The sequence below is a fragment of the Arachis hypogaea genome, chromosome 8 (genome assembly GCF_003086295.3).
Source record: "Arachis hypogaea cultivar Tifrunner chromosome 8, arahy.Tifrunner.gnm2.J5K5, whole genome shotgun sequence".
NCBI lineage: Eukaryota > Viridiplantae > Streptophyta > Magnoliopsida > Fabales > Fabaceae > Arachis > Arachis hypogaea.
In genome coordinates, this window is record NC_092043.1 from 50,672,000 (window position 1) to 50,695,624 (window position 23,625).

A 23,625-nucleotide genomic window follows, 5' to 3' on the forward strand; every position below is an offset into this window, starting at 1 on the left:
TTGGAATTTTTAGTTGTATAAGCTCTGCATTTGTAATAATATGCTATGGAATGGATTGGACAATTTTTCTTTTAATGGATTTTGCTAATCAATGCTTTGTTAGAAATGTAAAAAAGTGGGAGTTTTATTTTATTTTATTTTATTTTTATTATTAATTCATTGAATATATTGGTGGAAGTTCCATAATGTTCCACTTTTACGCAGCTAAATAGTAAAGACACTAGCTTTTCCGTTTTATACTCTTCTATACAAGAAATTTAGTGTTGGGGGATTGCAAGTTTTCTCAGTTAATTTTTGTTAAATATGTTGATAATATTTGAACTGATAATTTTTTTTTATTTTAGGGTAAAATATATTTTTTGTCAAGTTTAGTAAAAGTTTTAAAAAGACTTTTAAGTTTTATTTTGTTTCAATTTTGTTTGAAAATTTTTTTATTTGTATCAAATATACTTATGAGAGTTAAATTTTTAAAAAATTTTAAAAAATTTAAGATCAATTCAACAAAAATATATGAAAATTGTGTTGAATTGGTCCTAAACCCTAAACCTTATGAAATTGTTGTTGAATTGGTCTTAAATTTTTTGAAAAATTAGCTGTCAGGAATATATTTGATGCAAATCGAAAATTTTTGCGATAAAATTAAAATAAAATAAAACTTAATGATATTTTAAAAATTTTTGCTAAACTTCAAAAACAAAAAAATATACTTTATTCTTTTCTTTAAATATATTGATATTTGTATTGGGGATTGTCCGGAACGATAAGTTAACAATTAGGTCATTTTGTCATAAGGAATAAAAATATAAAATAAACAAATATTGGAATTTGTTTTGTCAAAATCAAAATCTTTTTAAGTGTCAAAATGGTTATTTACTTATGAAAGCTGTTCGCAACCACAACTATGAATTGTGACTCATGCTCACTAAGTAGAAAATATCTTTGTTGTAAAAAGGTCATAAATTTATTAATATAGAATTGAGTAATAATGAGAATTTCAATTCATCTTCAATTCATTATTTGTCTAATATTTAAATAAATATTGGATAAAATATTCAAAACATTTTTTAATCTAGATATTAGAGAAATATGTTAGAATTTCTAATTATTTTTATTTAGTATTTACACTCGAATTATGGACTGTTTTTATTTTTTAACTCATTAAAAAATTGATATATTTTTACATATTTTTGTCTCAATACATTAAGCTTTAATAAATAAAGAAGTAAAAAAGGGTTAATTTGAAAAAGGATTATTTTCGTGCTAGTATAGTTGAAAATTAGAACTATTGAATATCCAATTCTAATTATATCCACTAATAATAAATTTATGCCATCGAAAATCAGTCTATCATGTATTATATACACTTACATGTATTTTTTAATTTATTTTTAATATGTATTTTATTTTTTATCATGTATTTTATATTAATGACTAATTTTGGTGACCGATTTTAGTGTATAATTAGTATGGATGCTAGTTGACATGTAGGCACAAATAATCAAGGTGCATTTAAGACCTAATACTTCACAAAACTTGCAATGGAAGTGTAATTACTAGACTAGCGTAAGAGATGTGAATCTTAACAAAAGTTCTGCATTAAACTTTGAATGAAATACAAAATTCAAATAATCACCGATTTGAAGGAAATCCTAACAGCAATTACTCAGCAGTTAACCCTTTTAACTACTATTGCTGAAGAAGAGTTACCCTTTCTAGACCTTGAGGAAGAGCAGTTTTAAACTGTCAAACGCCACTAGACATCGAATCTAATCTGAGTCTTTTCGAAGGCGTAACGTCGACCGAATAAGATCCGAATTCGAAAGCATCTCAATGCTGGGTCACAAACTCAGCAAACTTAAGACAAAAAAGCATGACAGCAGTCTCATATACAAAGCAAGTAACTAATATACAATCAAAAAGTTGATAGAATTAACAAACTGTGCAAAATTTTCAAATTTCTGGGAATTTTACATTGTAAAATCATTCTGATGTAAATTTTTTACTCTAAAATTCCCAGAATATAAAAACATTCTTCCAACCAAGCGTTCAGCGTATCTATAGGCTTGATTGCGCTAAGAAGCATGCTTTCGCTGCAAAGATTTTCAACTTGCTACCTCATAACCATAAATGCAGTGCTAGCAATAAACATTCTGACTACTTTAGGAACTTAAGATGTTTGGTTGCTGGTTTGAAAAAGAAAAATTTTTTTGATTCACTGTCAGTATAATTTTACACGTGCATCAAATTACATAATGTTATATCAGTAAAAATAATTACCTTTCACATTAACTACTTGAATCGTCATCCAAAAAAACAGATGTGATTATACGACTGTGTAAAACACTTTACACCATCAAAATTAAACTCTTGAAAAGAAATGGTAGAAATTTTGAAGCATAATTTTATAGAAAAGCTAAGAAAAACTGCCTACATGACAACACCCTCAATAATTCACAACTCATAACCCAATGAAAAATATCACTAATTATATATAAAATAAAAGTTGGGGTGACTTAGAGTGAACTTAAAACTTGGAGGAAATAGCATAAACAAAAACGTTACATCTTTAGCCTTAACAAAATGATTGTATATACTTTCTCAAATACACATGAATCACTTGACATAAAAACTTTTTTCAACATTATTTTTTATGAGAAAGCATGACAGGAGTTACATTATGTACAAAAAAATCAATGGAATCAATATACAGAAGAAAAAAAAAACAGGCAGAATCATCATTCATCACTGCATCATTATTCTGAATTCTTCAAAGCTAAGCACACCATCTCCATTCAAATCAAACTGATTAATCATAACCTTGCATTCATCAATGGACTTTTTCTCACCCATTTTCTTGAATATCTTCCTCAAGCTCTTAGGTGTTATGAATCCACACCCTTCAGTATCATACATCTCAAATGCTTTCTTCAAGTCCTTGATCTTCTCTTCTTCTCCACCACCTTCCATCAAAGCAACAAAGTCCTCCATACTCAGCAATCCGTCGCCGTCCGAATCCAACTCCTCAATCACCATTTCCACTTCCTTCAACAATATGTCTCCTCCCATCTTGCTTACCCTCTGCTTTAGCTCCGACGGCGAAACCTTCCCGTCGCCGTCTTCATCAAAATATCTAAGAACACGCTCATATTTCATGTCCCTTCCCATGTTTCAAAACACAGAATCTGCTCTTCGAATTGAGATCTTATAACAAAAAAAAAAAAAGCACTTTGTAATGATCAAATTCAACACTCTTTATGGTGCTCAACTACAAAGTGATCAAATTTTTGGAAAATGAGAAATTGTACTATCTAGTGTGATCTTTGGCTAAGTGTGTGAAACATTTTGTTTGGCAACCCGAGCCTTTTATAGATTATTATGAAGTCGGTAAAAGATAAGAATATAGTAAGTACCGCGTTGAGGATGTGTTTAGAAAAAAATATATATTTTATGATATAAATATCATAAGATATAAATAAAAATCTACTTATTATTAACAAGTTGCTACGAATGTTCCAAGCGATAGATGAGGCCACGACATATGTTGGTGTCACAATAATTTATGTCATAATGGGACCAACTTATATTAATAGTAAATTGGAAAATGTTGAGAAATGGAATTTGAATATAAATCTTAGAATCTTAGGATATAAATATATATAACGCGCAAAAACCACGAGTAACGGTCAACCGCTTCCTGGGGGTTACGTGGCGGGAACGTTTTGAGGCACGGCCCAGTGAAAATTCAACACGTGTTATAGTTTGTGCCGTACCACGATTTTTTTGTAAATTGACCATATTATATTATGATAATATCACTATGTTATATACTTATATTATATTCTCCCATCATTGTCACATTAGCCATGTAATAGTGTGTACATATTATTTTTATTCATTTGATTAGTCAAAATATTTAAAAATAAAAAATATTAAAATTTATTATTTTTTAGTTTATTTAATATATTTTACAATAAATAAATAATTTAATTTTGATATACTGGCAGTTGTGTAATTATATCCATTTTTTGGATAACTATTTGCGTGATTAATGTGAAAGATAATTATTTTTACTGATGTGATATTACATAATTAGATATACGTATAAAATTATTTTACATTGACAGTGTATCAAAATTAAATTTATAAATAAATACTAAATAAGATAAATTTATATTATTTAGATTGATTTTGTTTTTTTGTTTTTAACATTATTGGGTACTCTTAGGTGTACTTTTAGTTTATGTTAACGATTCTTAGGTGTATGTTTCAGTTCTTTTTATTAATTTGTGTTTAATGGTTGCTAACATGTTAGTACAACTGGAGTTAGCATAGATGGGTTCCTTCATAGTGCTAGGTAATTCATAAAAAATTAACAGGGTATTTAAAAAAAAAAGTCATAAAATAGTTATTCTTCTTCACGAACTTTGAGATTCTATACGTGGTTTACTTGCACAACTTCAATTTTAGCTTTTCAATAAAAAGAAGTGTTTAGTTTGAATTTGATTAGCATGATGGTTGTTATTGATTTATTAAGTATGGAGTAGAGATTTAAGCGTGAAAGCAACTATATATTATCACTTTGATTTTATTGGTTTTTAAAATAAAATTACTGTATTTAGTTTGAGAAAACATAATTTAAAAAAAATAAAATAATAATATCATTATTACCAACAATTGTGATGAATAAAAACAAAATTAGAATTTACATGTAGTTCTTAATAACTGACTGAATTATATTTCCCTGTAAGAGATATATAAATCAGTAAAAAAAACGTAGACAGGAATACTAAATTTTAATAATTTAATAATTTAATAACATAATTTGATTTTTTTAATTAATATTTATAAAAATATTTAATTTAAATGCACCAATAATCTAATATATTATCATCTAATTATTCATTGCTATGGCAATCATTATATTTGATTCTCTCTTTGCTACTTAGATAATGAAAATAGATTAAATAAAATATTTTTTATATATGTATATAAATATATTGATAGGGATTCCAAATTAAAGTGAAAGAAAATTTAATGTCTCATTAAAAAATTATGATTTTAAAAGTTGATACCAATTTTTTTTTGGGGGGGGGGGGGGGGACCAATTTGTTAGGGCCATGTTTCTCCACGTGATACTAATACTGATAGAATTCACAAGGATTTCCTAAAAAGAACTTTTCTTAAAAATATCCTTTGACTTTTGACTTTTTTTTTTATATTAACACATAAATTATGGTCATCCACTCATCCAAACCCTGATAAAGCATTTGTGCTTACCATATTATGTGTTCAATTAATGATTATAACGAAGATGTCTATGCGTCAAAACAACCCATTCCGTGCATGTAACCACGTAGTACTAATTATGTCTTGACTAAGCAACTCAATCCTTTTTGTTTTCCATGTGCTCACTAAGAAACAACTATGAAAACACAGCAGCGAGAAATTTCCTTTTAAGAAGGATAATGATTGACCTACAACTCTCTAGTCTCTACTACACTACTCTGCTAGATGGCCGCAGATTAGAGTAGGAAATAGTTTAAACTTCACTCTAATCTAATTCGCAAGTTTAAACTCTCTTATTTGAACTCTATCCACACTCAACTTCTGCACCCAATCCTCTCAATGTGACTCAAAATAGAAATTATTCTCACTTAAATCCAATATTTAATACTTCCATATTTCACACTGTCAAATATTATTTGTTATTAGCAAATTGAATTACTAATTTGGTAGCAACAAGTATTTGTTTAAAAGAAAAATTTTGATTCAAATCTCTACTAGTTAAACATATATATATATACTCATTGTATATTAAGAATTGTTAAAATATATATTACCTTTGCAGAGAGAAAATGTGGAAAATATAAATATTGGATCTGCATATATTATGAAAGTGACAATTCTTTACTCTAGTCATCTAGTGATAAGTAGGATTACACTATTAGCTAACAAAAATAAAAACACATCACCAAATGTGATGGATTTTACTTGGTCGATTAATTATCAATATGACGAAGATAAACCACCACATTCAATATTATCTAGTATGAATTTCAGGAATGGCAATGAAAACCATAACTCACAAGATGGCAACATTTTTGTCTGATGTGCTTTCATATTTACCAACTTCGAAACAAGTGGCTTACTTAATCCTTACTTTTCGATGCTAAATTTTCCTTAATCTCAAGTCTAAACACATCATAAAGGGGCAGCAATTGTACATATCAAACGAATGCCATATTTCAAAAATAAAATAATTAGTCTCACACAGTTGATTGAGAATATGAAGGCAAAGAAGAAACTAAGAAACATATCCATGAGTTACTTCTTTTATTAAGCTCCTGTTGCCTCAGCCATTTCTTGTTCCACAGTGCTTGGGACAACAGGGTAGTATTGGTAATGTAGGTCCCCAACATCATCACCAGTCCATTTCTTCCATCCTTCTGGTCCCACATGGTAAACTGAAATCACATCAATCCCCAAGTTAGTGATTTATAGCTATAAACTGGGACTGAAATAGCTGCTGCAAAATGCTGGCCATGAAGATTTAGTGGTTTGAAAAAAAAAATAGTATATTTTCTATGATTTCATTTTAACAATTTTCTTTAAGTTGACAGAGTAAAATCAATGGGAGTTTAGGTGTTTTGTGAGTGTGTTTCCAGATAGTTTCATATGTAGAAGTAGCTGTGGAGTGTGGAGTCAATCCACGCAGGAGAGAGAAAAATTACCACTAACAACTCCACCACTAGCTCCATCACGGAATGTTGCATGATATATTGCTCGTCGACCTAGTTCAACAGCTTCCTCAACTGACAGGTCATATCGGTACCTAGGATGAGAAGAGAACTGTTGATGAATATTGGTGAAAGGCATTGTTATACCATGTAGAAGTTAAATGAAAAGACTTACTCACCCATTGTCCAATACACCATAAGCATATGGTGAACCAGATCCAACAGAGAATCTAGTGCCTTTCAATCTTCCTCCTTCACTATCAACATAATATAGACTAGGACCCTAAAAGAGATCATCCATTAGAAATTGCAACAGCACTAGCTGAGCAAAAGCCATATGGTAGTTGGACATGTGAATTACCGTTTCATCCCATCCAGCAATCATGGTACCGACTGATAAACCCATTCCACGATAAGAGTATAAAATATTTGCAAGTAGCTTTGAGGCTCCGGTTACTGATATCCTCCTTTTATTTGCCAACTCGTGCAACCGACACTACACGTGATATGGACCAGATTAGACAAACGATTTGCATCCCCATATTTGTAGAAGTAAAGAAAATCCTACATTGTTAAGCAAAAGCTAGATATTTGTCTTGTTTTACTTCGTACAGGTAGAACCATTTAGTTCTTGTATTTCCTACGTGAACTGAACTCAAGGATCTAAAATCCATACAGAATGAGGTATATGTGAAGGTCAACTAAGTCAAACTCCTCAAGACAGCTTATAACAAAATAATAAGCATCAAATGAGAAATTGAGTATAATAACCACAACGGAAGGTCAGGAACAAAAGATGTATGTTGAAAATAAGAAAAGCAGCAGAATGGGACTCTTAAAACATGAAACCATTATATTAAAAAATATATCCATTCTCAAAAAATCCCAACAATAATCCTAGCATTAGAGTAATAGAGAAAGCTAGAGAATAGTCTAAACGGTTTAGGAATACTACTGAAGGCATCCAAACTAATGTGATTTCGCTAATATAAGGCTAAGGATGGTAACACATATAACAAAAATATCCATATTCAAACAAACGGGTCATGAGTAGTTATCACTTCAACTAATGTGCATGCATGATAAATTAGAATAGAAGTTGAGGCAAAGCATCACAACTTGCAACTAGAACTCCAACAACAATGATCAAAGCAAAAACCAAGGAATCACCAGCAGTTGGAGAGAAGAGTAGGGCAAAGGAGGAACCTCAGTAGGAAAACATAACAGCACTACAAAAAGCAATAATTCAAGATAAAAGGACTTCAAAAATTACCTTTATCCCAAGATTTCTGTGCCAAAATTGGCAATCAGCGGCACCTCCGGCCATTGTTCCAAGCATATATGGATTAATTTCAATAATCTTCTTTACAGACTGTGAAGCTGGAAATTTCCATTACTCATCAGTAATAATTGAAAAGTAATAATAATTCAAAGACAAACTAAACAAGTAGATTAAACCCTAAACAACATTAATCAATTAGAAGCAACAATTTTCAAATTTGACAAAATAAACATAAAATCAACTCACATATATATCCTCCCATGCTAGCTCTAGAATCAGCAGCTACAATGACACCGTCCTTAAATATAAAAGCAAGCGTTGTAGTACCCTTTGCAGGCTTCACCATCTGAATAGCTTCTTTCACAAAGCCATCGAACTAAAACCACAAATACAAACACAAAATTTCGTATTAAACCAATGTTTCAACCTGCTCTATAGAACAATACCCTAATTTCCTTTATTTACTACTCATAAATTAAAAAATAAAAAACTAAAACAATTTTTTTTCAGACTCGAAAAATTGAGAAGTTGAAAAATCACTCACATCATTGGAATTAGGAAGCTGGAATGACGGCGGGGCAGAGAACTCTACAACGACGCCGTCTCCGGGTGCAGTGAGTGTAGAGAACGATTCGAGACCAGAAGTATCGAGCTTCATGATTTCAGATTTTAGACCTAACCGATAAAAACAAACAAAAAATTATTACCATAAAATCCAAACGGCATTAAAAATAATAATTAAAAGAAGAAAAAATCGATGTAAAATTGAAAATAGAAATGGATGATGAACTTGGCGCACTGATTCAAGTGAAGTGGGATCTGCGTGTGTGAGGTATCGTTGAGGTTGAAGCAATGAGAAAAGAAGAACGGGAGATTCAGTGAAGAAGGAACTGTTTTCAAGTGTTGATGCCTTGTTCAGAAAGGCGGAACTTTATTTGGGCTAGGCCTGCTGACTTGTCTGGGAAGTTGGACCTTAATTGGGCCAGACCATTTTAAACAAAAAATTGGCCCATTTGTTTCATTTCCTTTTTCATTGACCTCAAAACCAAAAAAAATGCAAAATAAAAAATAAAACAAAGCAAACACAATTTTATTTTTTTTATTTATTTAATTTTCACTCCTTAATTAGTGAATCGCATTACTTAAAAATGGAAAAATAATTCATCCTAAACCATGATGTGCGAGGCATGCCCCTTGCATTGCTCTTTTAGGTAACATACTAACATCACAGCTCCCTTTTTTTTACCCCAATTGGAGGAACTTTTTTTTTTAGCATCAAGGTTATATAGGTGGCAATTGGCATTACTCTCTTAGCACTTATTAGTCATTAGCTAGGACTCAATTGTTGGCTAAGAGGACTTGAAAGTTGAATCCTTGATAGGACTACAATGTGCTTTTACCGTTATCCCAACACATGTTACTCAATTCTAATACTAGTCATTTAGATTTTGTCATTGCTACTACAGTCAATAAGAAACATCAAAGATTTCTCCCTTCACTATTTAACTGTTGTCCATGGTTGCTTATTGCGCCGAAGTTCCCATATAAAAAAAATAATAATAATGAAATTAGATATGATACATCATTAGGGAAAGGGATATAAATAAGTGGGAGGGTAACTAAGGTGGGATATTATATCAGCAGTCCCCCAAACAAAAATACTACCCTCATTGGCTTCCCTTTAATGTTGTCTATATCTTCAGCTCTCACAAAAACTATGGATCTTGAATGCCACGAGTCCATACCACAAATCATGCAACTGATGCAACTTTCAGCACTGTTAACATCCACACTTGGTATCAATCTTCATGTGGAAACCTCCCCAAAGTGTTTCTTTTTTATATATATGTTCTTTTTATCATGTTCCTTCCTTTACCAAATTTTTCATCATTTTGTTGCCATTGCTTCACTATCAGGCATTATCTTTTCCATGTCCTCAAGATATTGCCAACTGCTCTTGCTACTACCCTTCTCGTTCTTGGTCTCCTGCATTAAATATAAATTGTTATTAGTCAGAATAATAACCATATCATGCCCTTCTATTTTATTCACTCTATAAAGCTATTGGATTTTACCATACACATTATTTACAAGTGAAATGCAACCCCTTCTTATGTAATAAACAAAATACAAACTGTACAAATTAATTGAATTTTCTCTTTTGGATCCTTACTATGTTTCTATCTCATAAAAATATTTAACATCAAGAGAGAGATAGGTGACTGTTTCTTTATCATCATAACCTATTAAAACAGGACTGTATTATACAATGTACAGATTTACCAAGGCATTAAACAACAAAAATTATGTGTGATTATTAATGACTTAATGACTAGCTTTACAATATTAACATCAGGTTTTTTTGAAAGAAGAAACATACCTGATATTTCTGTACCAAAGATGTCCAAAGCGATTTACACTGTCCAGGACTTCTGCTGATCCCATCAGCCAACAAGCTCTGAGATATCTCTTCCCATAAAGCCATCCTTCCCTTCACAATTTGAAATCTACCGTGTAGTTTCCCGCGCATGTTAATCAACTTCTTAATTTCTTCAGGTTTCCATTTATTCCTCTTCCCTGACTTCGACGACTTGAGTTCAGAACTGGATGCTTTCACAAAGTTGGCTTCACCAATGTCTTCGGAATCATCTTTCTTAATATTAGACTTGTGCTCCTTTCGTGGAACATAACCGTTGTTAGCTTTGATTGACTTCTCAACTGGTGAGGATGCAATAAATGGCTTCCAAAATTCCTCTGAATCCGATAAATCACCCTCGGCTTCTTCGGTTGGTGGACCAGTGTCTTCCTCAGGTAGAAGTCCTTCAACATCATTGGCATCAGCTGCATTAACTAATAGAACGAAGGTAAACTTAAACACGATCTATAAGCTTAAAATATTTTACACCAGAAGAAATATGTTAAAAGCCAATTATACATCAAGTATGGGGGATTCATTGCTTTCTGATGTCATTTTATTACATAAGAAACAAAATAATCTAATTTATAAAGAACATGCATTAAACAGTCATATCATAAATTGTTTAACAAATAACATTCATCTACAATATTTTTAGTTACTTTATCATTATCAGAATTCACACCAAAGGGACCCAAGCTCAGACTTCAGAGCAATCAAAATTCTGAGTTAACCAAGTTAACTTTTAACGTTTAATCAGTACGTGAAACAAACGGCTTGAATGAAACCACAGTTAGCACGGTTTCCATATATAAACATCCATAAGTTTCACAAAACATAGACAAGGTGAAAGCAAGAACCGGATTGGTATGTACCAAATCACTAATAATAAAGAAATAAGACTGAAGTGTTTTCTAAAAGAATAAAAGAATTGTGATCATCGCATACACGGTGAAATGCAAATACAATCACAAAAATATATAAACCTTAACTCCACAATTTGATATGTATTTCTAAAAAGTAAAAAATACATTGCTGTTACCTCTTATTTGCGTTGTGTCTGGCTGATTTTCCTTCCCGTGCCCATCGACTATTTTTCTTAATGTTGATGTTCCATGATCCACATGTGATTTGCCAGATAACTTTGTGTTTATCTCCTCTGCAAGAACAGCAGCTGGATTTTCTATGGCAATAACAATAACTTCAGGCCGTTTACCACTGTACTTCCTCACCATCTTCCTCAAGACCTCGGCCACAGTTCTTTCCATGTGAGCCAGTGGACACTTTACAGGGCAGCTTGAAAGAGCAGCATGAGCAGCTTTATGCAGTGCATCCAATAACTTTCCCTTGTCAAGCCATAGGCATCTTGTCATAATCCTTATCTTCCCATTTAAGGTGTTTTCAGCCAAACTCTCTGCTCTTTGGGGGCGAAAAACTTCCATGCTGTAAAAGATAGAAGTTCGGATGTTAGTTGACATGTTATAGCTCTCTAACTTGCTTTAAAAACTGAAACATCTACCTAACCACGATGATGCCATCTAATGCAATTTTCAATCTTTCATCAATGAAGAGGTCGCTTGATGTACCAAATGCTTTGTCGCCATCACTGTACTTCAACTGCATGAGGGAAACCCAAAGAGGGGTGAAAAGAACTCATAGATTATCACATAGTTTCCAATAAGTGACCAGCAGAGAAATGAGAGGAGCACCAACCTGTAAATTCTCTCTTCCAAGGGAAATGAAACCATTAGAAAGGACTCTCCTATTTCTCAAATGTGAAACACCAAGCATCTCTCCATTTTTAATAACCTAATGCATATTTCTTATCAGTTTCTTCAACATTTTATGTAACAATTCACATGAAATGTTTGTATAAATTTCATTGTCAGAAGCCAGTGGTCTTTTTTCCAAAAAAAAAAAATTAAATTTAGTAAGGAGGCAATAACTCACAGCAGTGTGCCGAATGCCATTTGATTTTCCAAGTAATTCATGCTCCTTCAAGAACAAGAGTTCTCCATGTATGGGAAGAAAATGTTGCGGCTTCACAATTCGAAGTACTTCCTCCTGCAAAAATATACATCACCATTTTTCCTTAATGACATGTCATATCCAAGACAAAAAGACTAGAAATCACATTAGAAGCCATGCCACATGGAAAAGAAAACTGAAATGACATAAGAACAAAATAAATAATAACTATTTTGATGATGTATGATAACCTATGTCAAATCTCACTACATGGATATCTAACCGAGAAAAGGCATATAGTTAAGTTTTCTTTCACCAACAACTAACAAAATAATTACTTTCAAAAGTGAAATTTAAGATGTAAACATTCCCCTGTCAAAATTATGGATATTTATACACTCTCCTCGGTTAGTAGTACAGTAATAATGATTTGACAATTACTGTTCTTTTGGAGAAACATTGAACAGACAAGGATGAGAACATAAAATAATAATGATAAAAGTGAATAAAAACAGAGAAAAGAAATACTTGCCAATTCCCCACGATAAGCATGACCAGATGTGTGGAGACCTTCATTTTTACCCATTATTATTGTTGATCCAATCTCTGATATGCGGTTCAGCATTTTCATCACACGAGACTCATTACCAGGGATAACCTAACAGTTTGATGAAGCAGAGCACAAATTAAGCAACACAAACTTGTTTGGATAAATATTTTAAGAATTCTAAGTTGTCAATCTATGAATTGAAAGCAAAAATAGCATACTGCAACTTCATATGTATGGTTTCATTCCAACTGATTTAGTTAGTTATATATATCAGACGTGTTTTAGCCTTTAGACAAAACAAAATGCAAATACTTTAAACAGCTTTACTTTTTATCATACCTTGGCCGAATACAAAACAATATCTTCCTTAGTTAGTTTGAAAGCATGACTACTTCCATATGATGCAAGATTCAAGGCAGCACGTGGTTCTGCCTGACACAATAGCACACATTTCATTACATGCCTTAATCTCATCCATATTCCGTGCGATTCACGGGTAAGAAAATCATTAGAGGATTCTGAAAGTAACTCACTTGAGATCCTGTTGTTACAATTAGCAGATCCTTTGGAGCATAAGCATCAATATCCTCTGCTTTCACCTATGTAAAATCATAAATAATGAAAAACAAGGTAACAGACATGAAAGACGCAAAGTCATTACAAATAAAAGATAAAGATAAAGATGAATAGGGGATATCATAAATTCCTACACACAAGTAGTGCGCAAATAACAAATCAAATGAGTGATTATAGCATATTAGATTTAGATGCATACAGTTAGACAAATAGGTAATGGTCCAGTTGTCAATCTATCATTTTCATTCTTCTGAATATATACAAATATATCAATAAAAATAACAAATCTTGTCCTAATAAGCAGGTCAGCTACATGAAAAAAATAGCATGCATTCAAACTATTAAAATCTGTATCACTGTCTAATACATATGTTTGTGAAAATTTAGTCCAGCAACTTAGGCAGAGTGTTGGAGTAAAGGCTCCGAAGTCCAAAGATTTATTACCAGAGTGGAGGGATCAATTGGAGCCTTTCCATCCTTCCAAGCTGCATCTAAATATGTCCTCAAAGACATGCCAACGAATACCTAACGCAATTAAATTGCAATCATTAAACATTTATTCATAATTCCAAACAAGAAAATCATTTTCAACTGCATTGTATTTATATACAACATAGAGAATATTACCAACTTTCGGCCAGTTAAATCAGCAGCAGCTTTCACACTTCCAAGTCGATGCAGATTTGATGCAAATTGGGTGGTAATAACCCTTCCTTTAGAAGCTGAAATATGCCTCAATAATGCATCTTTAACAACAGATTCACTTATTGTCCTTCCAGGTGAGAGTACATTGGTTGAATCACTCATCATCTGAAAAACCATGCCCAAACCAAAGTTTACTTTTGTCCCTTAACAAAATTAAGGGAAAAAGCAAGAGAGGCTACATATTTGAATTTTTTAATTTAAAAAAAAAATACAAGATCACCCTATAAGTGACTTACCAGTGTTACTCCTTCTGAAGAGAGTTCCTCTAAAGCCTCGCGATCAAAAACTTTCCCGTCCAGAGGTGTCTCGTCGATCTATTGAATCAACTTATTCAAAAAGAGTAGATTCAAGGTAAACAAAAATGGAAAATGCACTGATAAATTCTGACCTTCCAGTCCCCAGTGTGAAGAATAGTACCATCAGAACAGCGAAGAACCAATCCACAACAATCAGGAATAGAATGGGTCACCCTGATAGGTTCTATCTCGAATGGCCCAGCCATAAACTTCTTTCTTGTTCTAAATATCTTGAGTCTAGATGGAAGAAAAATACCATGCTCCTTCAGACGTTTTTTTATAAGCTGTTACAAAGTAAAAAAGCATTGGAAACAAATAAGCAGTGGAAGGAACATATCAAGTTCATTGAATAGCAGTGAAAGAAAATAAGCAGTAAAAAGAACAGATATTTGATGAAAAAATTGTGACACAGATATTTAGTATTAATATATCAACATGGTGACACAAAATGAAAAATTCAAGAGCATGTTAGACATCTTAAGCTGTGTTGCAAAGCATGTAACCTCTATCACTTTCTACAAAACATCATTGCTGATCCATATTCGATCCAAGTTAAACATAGCATTTAGGAAGAAATATTCTTGCTAAATTACCTCCATTGTAAAGGAAGATGCAAAAATTGGTGTATTGGAATCCAATGCTGGAATGACCTGAGGGATCATGCAAAAATTATGTTTAGTGCAGATACAAATAACAGACCAAACTCATTGTTAAGAATAAATAAATTATCAATGAGAATGAACATCAATGGAATAAAATATATTATACAAGGCACAAAGTTAAAAACTAATATATATTTATTTAAGGACTGTAGGTATCCTAATTGCTTCCAGGCATGACTGATTGAATACTACATACAATGCATCAAACATTGAGCCTTCTCATCAACAACCCAAGCACAAAGTTCAAATGTGAAGTAGGCCTTACCCAAGGCAACGCTCCAATGTGATCCTCATGACCATGTGTTATAACAAGTGCTTCAATTTTGTGGCTCCATTTTCTTATAAATGTTGTATCAGGTATGATCTTTTGGACTCCAAGTTCATCATAGCTGAAATATTTACCATATATAAAAATAAATTTCAGCTACCTAATAAAGGAAAGCAAACCAACAATAATTTTTCAAGCAGTAACTTGATATGACTTCAAAGTGTAATTAAGATTTTTGAATTTTCAAGTGTCCTTCATATAGCAAAGATTAAACAATCTTGAATTTCAGATTCAATGCTAACTTTAGTTGATGCTTAATCAGCAGAGTCTTTTAATAGGGAAATTACCTACATAACAACAGTTCAGGCTAAGTGAGTAGGGTAATTGAGGGAGGTTATTTGGGGCAATAAGACCTACTCTGGAAACATAACTCCGGCATCAATGAGGATATAGCGATCATGGTTCCCAACCAGCATGCAGTTCATCCCAATTTCACCCAGCCCACCAATCGGAAGAACACGGAGAGGTGGCCCATCTTTCCCTTCATAAAACTGCTCCATTTTGCGCTGAACTGAATCTTCCATGCTTTTCCGAGGACCTTCCATTCTTCTTGTTCTCTTGTGGGGTGCTTGAGATCCATCAGTAGCTACATTTAAACAAACAGCTTAAACACAATTGAACAAAGAACCATACAGATTGCATGAGATTTAACAAGAAGTGACATTACACCTATCAAATTTATAGTGATATTCATGCAATAAAATTAGTTCTATTCAACTCAAGAATTAAACCACATTAGCTATTACAGATTTTTTTTTTTTCCTTTAGTAAGCCATTAGTATTCCAAGTCTACTCAAACCTAGGAACCTTCTTAATTAGTAAACCAATTCCAAAAGCACATTTTGCTTTTGTCAAAATCACAAGTATTTTTCTATCAGAAGCAATATATTCAAGTATCACAGATATCCCACAGAGGGCATGACTCTCCCAACCCAAGACCACTATTAAGAAAAGGGGTATCTGCCACCACACTCCAACAAACATTGAATCTCAAAGAAATTGAACCTACTAAACATTGACATACAGATAATATATATCACTGCAGATAAAACCCTTTCCAAATAGCTAAAATCCAACACCAAGTTGGTCTTGAATTCAAATTCTAGTATAAAATAAACCCATGCTAGGCCAGCAAACTAAAGTCCTTCAGTTTGTTTGTTGTTTCTTTTTTTCTCTTCTAATACAAACACATATCAAAGTAGACAACTTAATCTACTGAGGGACTATGAAGCATGAAGTAAGTTCAATTCAAGCAATGAATGTGGAGTAGTAGTAGGAGGGAGGTAGTGGTTCACCTGGGAGCACAGAAGAGTGAATGGAGCGAAAAGCGGGAAGAGAAGTTGTTGGTTTTGGTCGGAAAGCGGGGTTGTAAAGAGGGAGTAAGAGAGAAGCAAAAGAAGTAGAAGAAGCCATTTTGAATCCGAAGGTGTTTGATTAAATGCCTCACAGAGAGGGTGTTGTTATTAATATTATGAATGAATGTTATATAACATGCAGCAGCTTCTTCAGCTTCGAAGGGAAAGGAGGGTGATGGTGGTGGTGGCGGTTGCGGCGGCGGTGGTGGTGATGGTTGAGTATGGCAGCGGGAAAAGCATAACAAAAGAATGAATGAGATACTCGAGAAATATCCTTCCTTATCGATATCAATTTCTGCATGAAGACACCTTAACGGCACGTGCTAAACCACACGTGTGCCATCATATTGATAACATATTTCTTAATTTATAAAAATGTATATATATTTGTATATGTTTATATATATTGATTCACAAATTTTTTTAACTAAATAATCAAATATATTATAATAAATAAATAATCAAACTTGTTAAAATAACATAATAAAAAAATTATTACATGTCAAATATGCATTTCTATGCTTATATCTAATTGATAGCATGATTGATATATTTACTAATTAACTAGTAACTAGTAAACACTATATTTTTGCTAATTAAATATGTGTAATCCATTTTAAATTAGAAAAAGGATAGTACAATCAACAATTTTTTTATTTAAAAAAATAATTTTCATTTTATATCATTATAAAATAAATTACGTTTTGTGCTAGTAAAAATGGTAAACCCTAGATGTAGCAGCCACATACTCTCCAAGTGACAATAGCTAATTCATTTGGGACATCAATTTTGAGGCATTGTGATTTGTGAACAACGTTTCATTGCTGGGTTCAACGGGTAATTTGCCATATCTGTGTTTTAGCAACAAGAGTAAACCACATTCTTTCGTGGAGAACTAAGTTTCAAATTCTCCAAAATATATTTATTTAAGAGAGCCTCTAAAGAACAACAAACAGGAACTAGATATATTAAGTTCAATTGTCACATACTACAAGTTCAACCATGTTAACTTGATGCATCAATACAAAACATTGGGGAAGATCAAGCATTGGACAGTGCAAGCATTACAACAAGGATTTCCTCTGCAGACCATAATCTGTGTCTGGATTACATTACTATGTCACGGAAATATAATCATTCCATTTCGTAGTTCAGTCGTGGTAGACTCTCATGTTAGATTGGCATGTCTTGAAAACCAGGGTAAACCGGATTGAGGACACTGTTTGGCATCTGGGATGGGAACAATAGGTCCCAAAAAGATGCGCCACAAGTCGAGTATTATCGTGACCAGCATCGCAGCACCTAAAGCATCAACTGCAACTCTAGCCAAGTCCCATTTATCCCCAGGTTTCTCATCAATCCTGCATATTCACATGAATCACCGTCAATGACAATAACATTAGTAGATCAACAAACTAAGTCTCATCCCACTAAGTAGGTTGAGTTTAAGTTGTCTTAGGTCTAAGGACAGAAAATTAGACTAATTTTGACTGGGACAGAAACATTTTGTCCATTTATCTATCTGTCTCGTTTTCAAAATAGCTTTGTGCCTTCCAATGTCTTTGTATTTCTGTCCTAAGATAGCTACCAAATAGGACATTATAGATCAGATGACATCATCGAGTCCAGGCATAATCACATTTACGTTCAATATTAAAACATTCACATATTTCCCTCTTTTTAATGGTATGGTATGCAAGTACTAATCTCCCAGGAAATAAAGGGGCATATATTTAAAGCAATGCAAACATAGAAAGAGCCAACTCGATTAAATCTTACCTTAGAAACATTGGAAAGCTTACGATAAAGTAGATTGCATAAAACAAAGATCCAACTTTGTACATAGAATCCCGATCCACAAATGAATAATACGGGAACTGCATCAGCCAATACAAAACATCATTCTCAGAGACATACATTCAGTATTTGAAGACCACGTGAACAACTATAAATAAAAGAATTCACCAAGGCTATTTTACAAAGAGGATACATAAATTTTGCAATAAAACGGAGAGGCAAAATTTTACGCAGTGCACATAGGAGCCCATGACTGAAATGAAGCACGCAAAATGTAAGCACCAAATGAAAATGTGGATTCCATACAAAAATGCATTGAAAGTTATTGTGAGGATAAGACTTTGGAACTATTCATTCTTATAAAAAATGTTAGAAGAATAACATGGAATATTGAATATCTAATGGCTTTGAACTTCAAAGTCAATGACAGCAATGAATGATTAATATAAAAACCAATGCATGATTAAACAATTATCCTAATAATAAACAATTAGTAAATTGGTTTGTTCATAGCATACATTGGAAATGGCCAGTGTCTCCAGGTATGCGATAAAATAAGAAAGAGCAAGAATCCATGCTGCTTCAGTAGCCCATCGAATCGTTTCTGGCAAATCAGCAGTAAAATGTCGCAGTCGTCGTAGTGTCATGTTTGATGCAACATGGTAAAAGAGGAAGCAAACATGAGTGAGCAAGAACGTTGTATGCGGTACCTGCCACCACCAAATAAAGAAATTCAGCATAGAGCCAGGACTCCCTAAGAGATAATTTACAAGGCCTTGGCTTACATCGTTCATTCTCCATGATGGGAAAGTATAAGATGCACCGAGAATGGTGAAAAAATAATGAGTCCAGAAATAATTCCCAACATAACTGAAGAGTACTATCCAGAGGCTGGCCTGTGGGAATAAGGCATGTTCATGTTAGGCTGAAACTGATTAAAGATAAGTTATACAATAAGGTTGGCCCAATAAATCCATAGTACGTTTCATAAGAACTATTTTTTTTTTCTTTCTTTTTCATTTACAGGGTACACATACAATCATAAGATAAATAAAATCTTTGTGTATCATGGAACAAATAGATCTGAATATTCAAATAAAAGGAAACAGCCAAGTGCAAGGCCCTATATCAAGAAATGAGAAACTCCATCCAAGTCATCTCCCATTTCTTTTCTATATCTAGACTTGGAAGGTAAGAAATCAAGGGTACTAAGAAGCCCTACACACTTGACACTTCTTATCTGGAGGAGGTCATTTTGTTTCAACCAAAAAAATGCCCTGAAGGTGACAGATTTAAACAGTTGTTGGGGTCACACCTCCTTAATCACTGTCCTAGTATTATGGATTCAAACTTGTTTCCGTTAAGTAACAAATACAAGACTAATGAAAAGTTCACAGAAAAAAAAGTTATTATTAAACTGCTGGCACAAGAGTCTCAACAAATGCAGCACAACATCGGTAAAGATTTCGAAAAACACTTGCCTTAACCCAATAGCGATCCTTCCAATGCAAGTTTCTATCAGCCTGCAAATTTTATATTATGGGAAACAGAATCACTCCACAATCATATAAACTGTATCAGCAGGAAGATAAATTACATTTTGGTCTTTTGGATGCATCAGTATCAAATCAAATCACATAGTGTGGCACTAACACACTGAACAAGTGAAACATGCACTTGTTTAGCCCACAAAATGTAGTTGAATGCAATATCCAAAATGGGGATAGCAATTAACACCATAAGATAATTTAAGTATACCTTACCAACTAGCAGCATTGGTATCAAGAATGAAGGAACAGCTGAGACCAATCCAAGAAGCAAATACTCCAACTCTGTGAAGTTCTGCCAAGTACCATGGTTTTCTTCTTCAATATCACACAAACTATATTTATATACACACACCAGAATAGAAAAATAATAATAACCAAAATCATTCTTACAGCGGAAAGTATCCAAATTTCAAATCCACTGCTTAAAACTCATCTAACACATTAATCTGACTGGATCAACATGTATACATCAATTCTTAAACAAAGAGAGTGATAGGAAGTTCGAAAATGGAAAGAGTAGGGTTACCTCGTAGAGTTTGAGGGGAACAACAATGCCGAGACAGAGTGTGAGCCAGAACGGTGTGTACAAGAGAAAGAAGTGTTCTCCCCATCGTTTGCTTTCGTTCGGTGACAGCCACAAACTCGAAGAACAAGAAGATGATGATGAATCTTTTTCTAAACAGAGAAAAGAGAGAGTGTGTGTAACAGATTAAATTATTAGGATTATTAGGGATTGAGATGAGAAATGGAGGATCGTTCTTACCGTGAACCATTATGGATCCGTGTGATTTGTTCCTTGTTGACTCTTCACACTTCACTCACTCTCCAGAATGATGATGAAGACGCTTCTCTCTACTAACTTGAGGTAACCGTAGCATATCTTCGATTTGAGGATTTGGCTTCCATGGAAACACTTCTGTTTTTCAGTATAAAAAAAAAAAAAATATATATATATATATATATAGTCAAAATATTTAATTATTTTTAATTATTAATTTTGTGTATAATTGATTTTACTTGAATTTTTATTTATAAAAAATTAGAAATATAAAAAATTTAGTTAATATAATATAAATTCATTAAACTGGGTGCGTTTAAACTTTAAAGTGAGAGTGGTAATTTTGTGCGCTAAATAACTAAATATGTAACTTTTTATAAATAATTAAATTTTATTAAATAAAAATCAAATCAAATATTATTATAAAATATCGATAGATTTTAATAAATATAAAATACGTTAATAAATAGATAAGTAAATAACTTTTATGTTTTAAAATATAACATTTTAATTTATAAATATAATTTTTTTTAATTTTAAATAGAATATCTAAATATACAAAAATATAAAATATTTTTATTCATTAAAATCAATAATTGTGTAGTAAAATTTTTATAATATCAAAAATTTATATTAAAATAATATTTTAAATTATAACATAAAAATATAAAATAATTAAATTTTATTTTGAGTATTTATCCATTTTGATCTCTAAAAAATTTTGGACCGGACACTTTAGTCTCCAACCAAAATTAATTACTTAATTGGTCTCTCTCCGTTCGTCAGTCACTTAAGTCATTTGTTCCGTCAGGGTTAGAGATGATGCTTTTATGGAGGACGTGGAGGTGGATGCTTCTAGTGAGGGAAGTGCGGAAGAGGTGGGTGTACCAGTCACAAAAATTTAGAAAGTGTGTGGTCTATGACATATTGAGGTAGGTGCAACACGTGTGGCAGTTACACCATGACTTGATTTTGGAGTTATAGAGGAAGAAGGAGAAGATGGAGAAAAAGAACGTAAAAGTGAAGAATGAGAGTATGAATGTTAGAGTTATACGAGATATGATGAAAATTTAGGAAGAACGGCCTCGTTTCCGAACAAAGGATGTCATGGACTATTTTGTCTCCTACTAGAATTGTCAGAGAATATAATATTTTGTCTTCAGTTAGAGTTGATGGAACAAAGAACCTAAGTGACTGACGGAATTAATTGTTAGAAATCAATCGAGTAATTAATTTTAGTTGAAGACTAAAATGTCTGGTTCAAAATTCTTTAATGATCAAAATGGATAAATACTCTTTTATTTTTTATTACTTGACAAATAATTAGATTATTTTATTAAATTTTTTTTAACTAACTATTTTTTTGTTAAAAATAATATTATATAATATAATTTTTATGAAAATGTAATTTATTTAAAATATTATATATAAGGTTCTAAGAATCGGACCGGTTATCAAACCGTTTACTGGTTCATTAGTTTATTGATCTAACCGGTCCAACCAATGGTTCAACCAGAAAAACTGTTAATAAATAGAATAATAAATAAATTATAAATAAACATCCTAAAATATAATTATAGTCTAATATAAATCTTAAAATATATTCAAAATTTAAAACACTATATAAAATATTATCAACCAAATTTACATGATCTTATTAAAATACAAACTCAAAAATTAAATAATAAAAAAATCTAAATATTAAATGCCAACATGAAGACGCCCTTAGTATATATTACATTATGGAGTACAAAAGAAATTTATAACAAATTGAAAACGAGAAAAATATAAAAAGGTACTACTAAGCAGATACGGTAAGCAATAATAATAATAATAATAATAATAATAATAATAATAATAGAAAAAAATTGCTTAGGTTGTAAATACTAAATATACAAATCTAAAAAGCCAAGCCTTATATCAAATGCATGGCTCTGGTTTTTCTCAAGTTGTCATGTATGTTAAATAAATGGTCCACACATGTGCACAGGAACTATTCAGCCGTGGCTGCAGCAAGTGTAAAAGCAATACCAAACCATTTACAGATCAACAAGAAAAATAGTAACTGAATTGAAGTTATATATCAATTAAAAATCCCATAAAAGCAAAAGAAACATAGAAGGTATTAACAAAAGCAACTTCATCCGTGTTTATGAACCTGTAAATGGACTAGATCGAATTTGAAAGTAACAAAATCAAAATAGGAGGATTGGTAGGCAAGTTATTAATAAATCATACACAAAATTAAAAACAGCAGCAGTACAAATTATCATTCAGTAACAAACATTATTACATTATAAAACAGTAACAAGTAATCCCTAATCACACCAAACCTTAAATTTCAACAGCACCAAGTAATCCCTAATCACACCAAACCTGAAATTTCAACAAACATCACGAAACAGAAACAAGTAATCCTTAGTCACACTGAACCTTAAATTTAACAGCAGCACTCACACTGAACCTGAAATTTCAACTGCGGCAAGTAATCTCTAATCACACTAAACCTGAAATTTCAACAAACATTACAAAACAGCAACATTAATCCCTAATCACACTGAACTTGAAATTTCAACTGTAGCAAGTAATCCTAATCACACTAAACCTGAAATTTCAACAAACATT

General features: G+C 32.2%; 4 protein-coding genes across 8 annotated transcripts; all 4 read right to left on the reverse strand.

The window, feature by feature from the left end:
• Positions 1–2,469: 2,469 nt before the first annotated feature.
• Positions 2,470–3,554, reverse strand: LOC112708162 (uncharacterized). The gene has a single exon (XM_025760329.2). The coding sequence runs from the start codon at positions 3,163–3,165 to the stop codon at positions 2,743–2,745; it is 423 nt and encodes a 140-aa protein (XP_025616114.1). The 5' UTR covers positions 3,166–3,554; the 3' UTR covers positions 2,470–2,742.
• A 2,479-nt stretch (positions 3,555–6,033) lies between these two features.
• Positions 6,034–8,967, reverse strand: LOC112708163 (proteasome subunit beta type-5). Of its 2 annotated transcripts, none has more exons than XM_025760330.3 (8): positions 8,819–8,967; positions 8,564–8,694; positions 8,266–8,395; positions 8,011–8,117; positions 7,099–7,233; positions 6,917–7,020; positions 6,732–6,832; positions 6,034–6,464 (listed from the first exon to the last, which is right to left on the reverse strand). In XM_025760330.3, exons 2-8 carry the CDS (start codon positions 8,675–8,677, stop codon positions 6,337–6,339), a joined length of 819 nt encoding a protein of 272 aa, XP_025616115.1. In that variant the 5' UTR covers positions 8,678–8,694; positions 8,819–8,967; the 3' UTR covers positions 6,034–6,336. The 2 variants fall into 2 exon arrangements, with proteins under 2 accessions (XP_025616115.1, XP_025616116.1); XM_025760331.3 differs by having other exon boundaries at positions 8,810–8,923.
• Positions 8,968–9,489: 522 nt separating this feature from the next.
• LOC112708165 (ribonuclease J) lies at positions 9,490–17,193 on the reverse strand. Of its 4 annotated transcripts, none has more exons than XM_025760334.3 (17): positions 16,816–17,193; positions 15,878–16,106; positions 15,458–15,581; positions 15,124–15,180; positions 14,623–14,814; positions 14,471–14,548; positions 14,157–14,339; positions 13,974–14,054; positions 13,487–13,552; positions 13,293–13,385; positions 12,936–13,061; positions 12,386–12,499; positions 12,149–12,244; positions 11,955–12,052; positions 11,478–11,878; positions 10,400–10,839; positions 9,490–10,005 (listed from the first exon to the last, which is right to left on the reverse strand). In XM_025760334.3, the coding sequence occupies exons 1-17, from the start codon at positions 16,931–16,933 to the stop codon at positions 9,907–9,909; spliced, it is 2,595 nt and encodes an 864-aa protein (XP_025616119.1). In that variant the 5' UTR covers positions 16,934–17,193; the 3' UTR covers positions 9,490–9,906. The 4 variants fall into 4 exon arrangements, with proteins under 4 accessions (XP_025616119.1, XP_025616118.1, XP_025616117.1 ...); XM_025760333.3 differs by having other exon boundaries at positions 10,400–10,860; XM_025760332.3 differs by having other exon boundaries at positions 10,400–10,869.
• A 621-nt stretch (positions 17,194–17,814) lies between these two features.
• On the reverse strand, positions 17,815–21,181 carry LOC112708166 (cycloeucalenol cycloisomerase). Its single transcript, XM_025760336.3, has 8 exons — positions 20,986–21,181; positions 20,749–20,897; positions 20,431–20,514; positions 20,154–20,195; positions 19,458–19,568; positions 19,191–19,382; positions 18,655–18,752; positions 17,815–18,236 (listed from the first exon to the last, which is right to left on the reverse strand). Exons 1-8 carry the CDS (start codon positions 20,993–20,995, stop codon positions 18,044–18,046), a joined length of 879 nt encoding a protein of 292 aa, XP_025616121.1. The 5' UTR covers positions 20,996–21,181; the 3' UTR covers positions 17,815–18,043.
• Between the last annotated feature and the right edge of the window lie 2,444 nt (positions 21,182–23,625).

Bases quoted from the DNA above. Each gene is read 5' to 3' on its own strand.
- LOC112708163 (XM_025760330.3), bottom strand. From the start codon at position 8,677: ATGAAGCTCGATACTTCTGGTCTCGAATCGTTCTCTACACTCACTGCA. The intron at 6,833-6,916 runs GTGAGTAAGTCT...TTCTCATCCTAG, and splicing joins TATGGTGTATTGGACAATGG to GTACCGATATGACCTGTCAG. The intron at 6,465-6,731 runs GTAATTTTTCTC...ATGTGATTTCAG, and splicing joins TAGTGGTGGAGTTGTTAGTG to TTTACCATGTGGGACCAGAA.
- LOC112708165 (XM_025760332.3), bottom strand. From the start codon at position 16,933: ATGGCTTCTTCTACTTCTTTTGCTTCTCTCTTACTCCCTCTTTACAAC. The intron at 13,386-13,486 runs GTGAGTTACTTT...CTATTGTGTCAG, and splicing joins TTGTAACAACAGGATCTCAA to GCAGAACCACGTGCTGCCTT. The intron at 11,879-11,954 runs GTAGATGTTTCA...TATCTTTTACAG, and splicing joins GATGGCATCATCGTGGTTAG to CATGGAAGTTTTTCGCCCCC.
- LOC112708162 (XM_025760329.2), bottom strand. From the start codon at position 3,165: ATGGGAAGGGACATGAAATATGAGCGTGTTCTTAGATATTTTGATGAA.
- LOC112708166 (XM_025760336.3), bottom strand. The intron at 20,515-20,748 runs GTAACCCTACTC...GGTACTTGGCAG, and splicing joins TTCCCCTCAAACTCTACGAG to AACTTCACAGAGTTGGAGTA. The intron at 18,753-19,190 runs GTATGCTATGAA...TGGCTGATGCAG, and splicing joins AGACACTGGCCATTTCCAAT to TTCCCGTATTATTCATTTGT.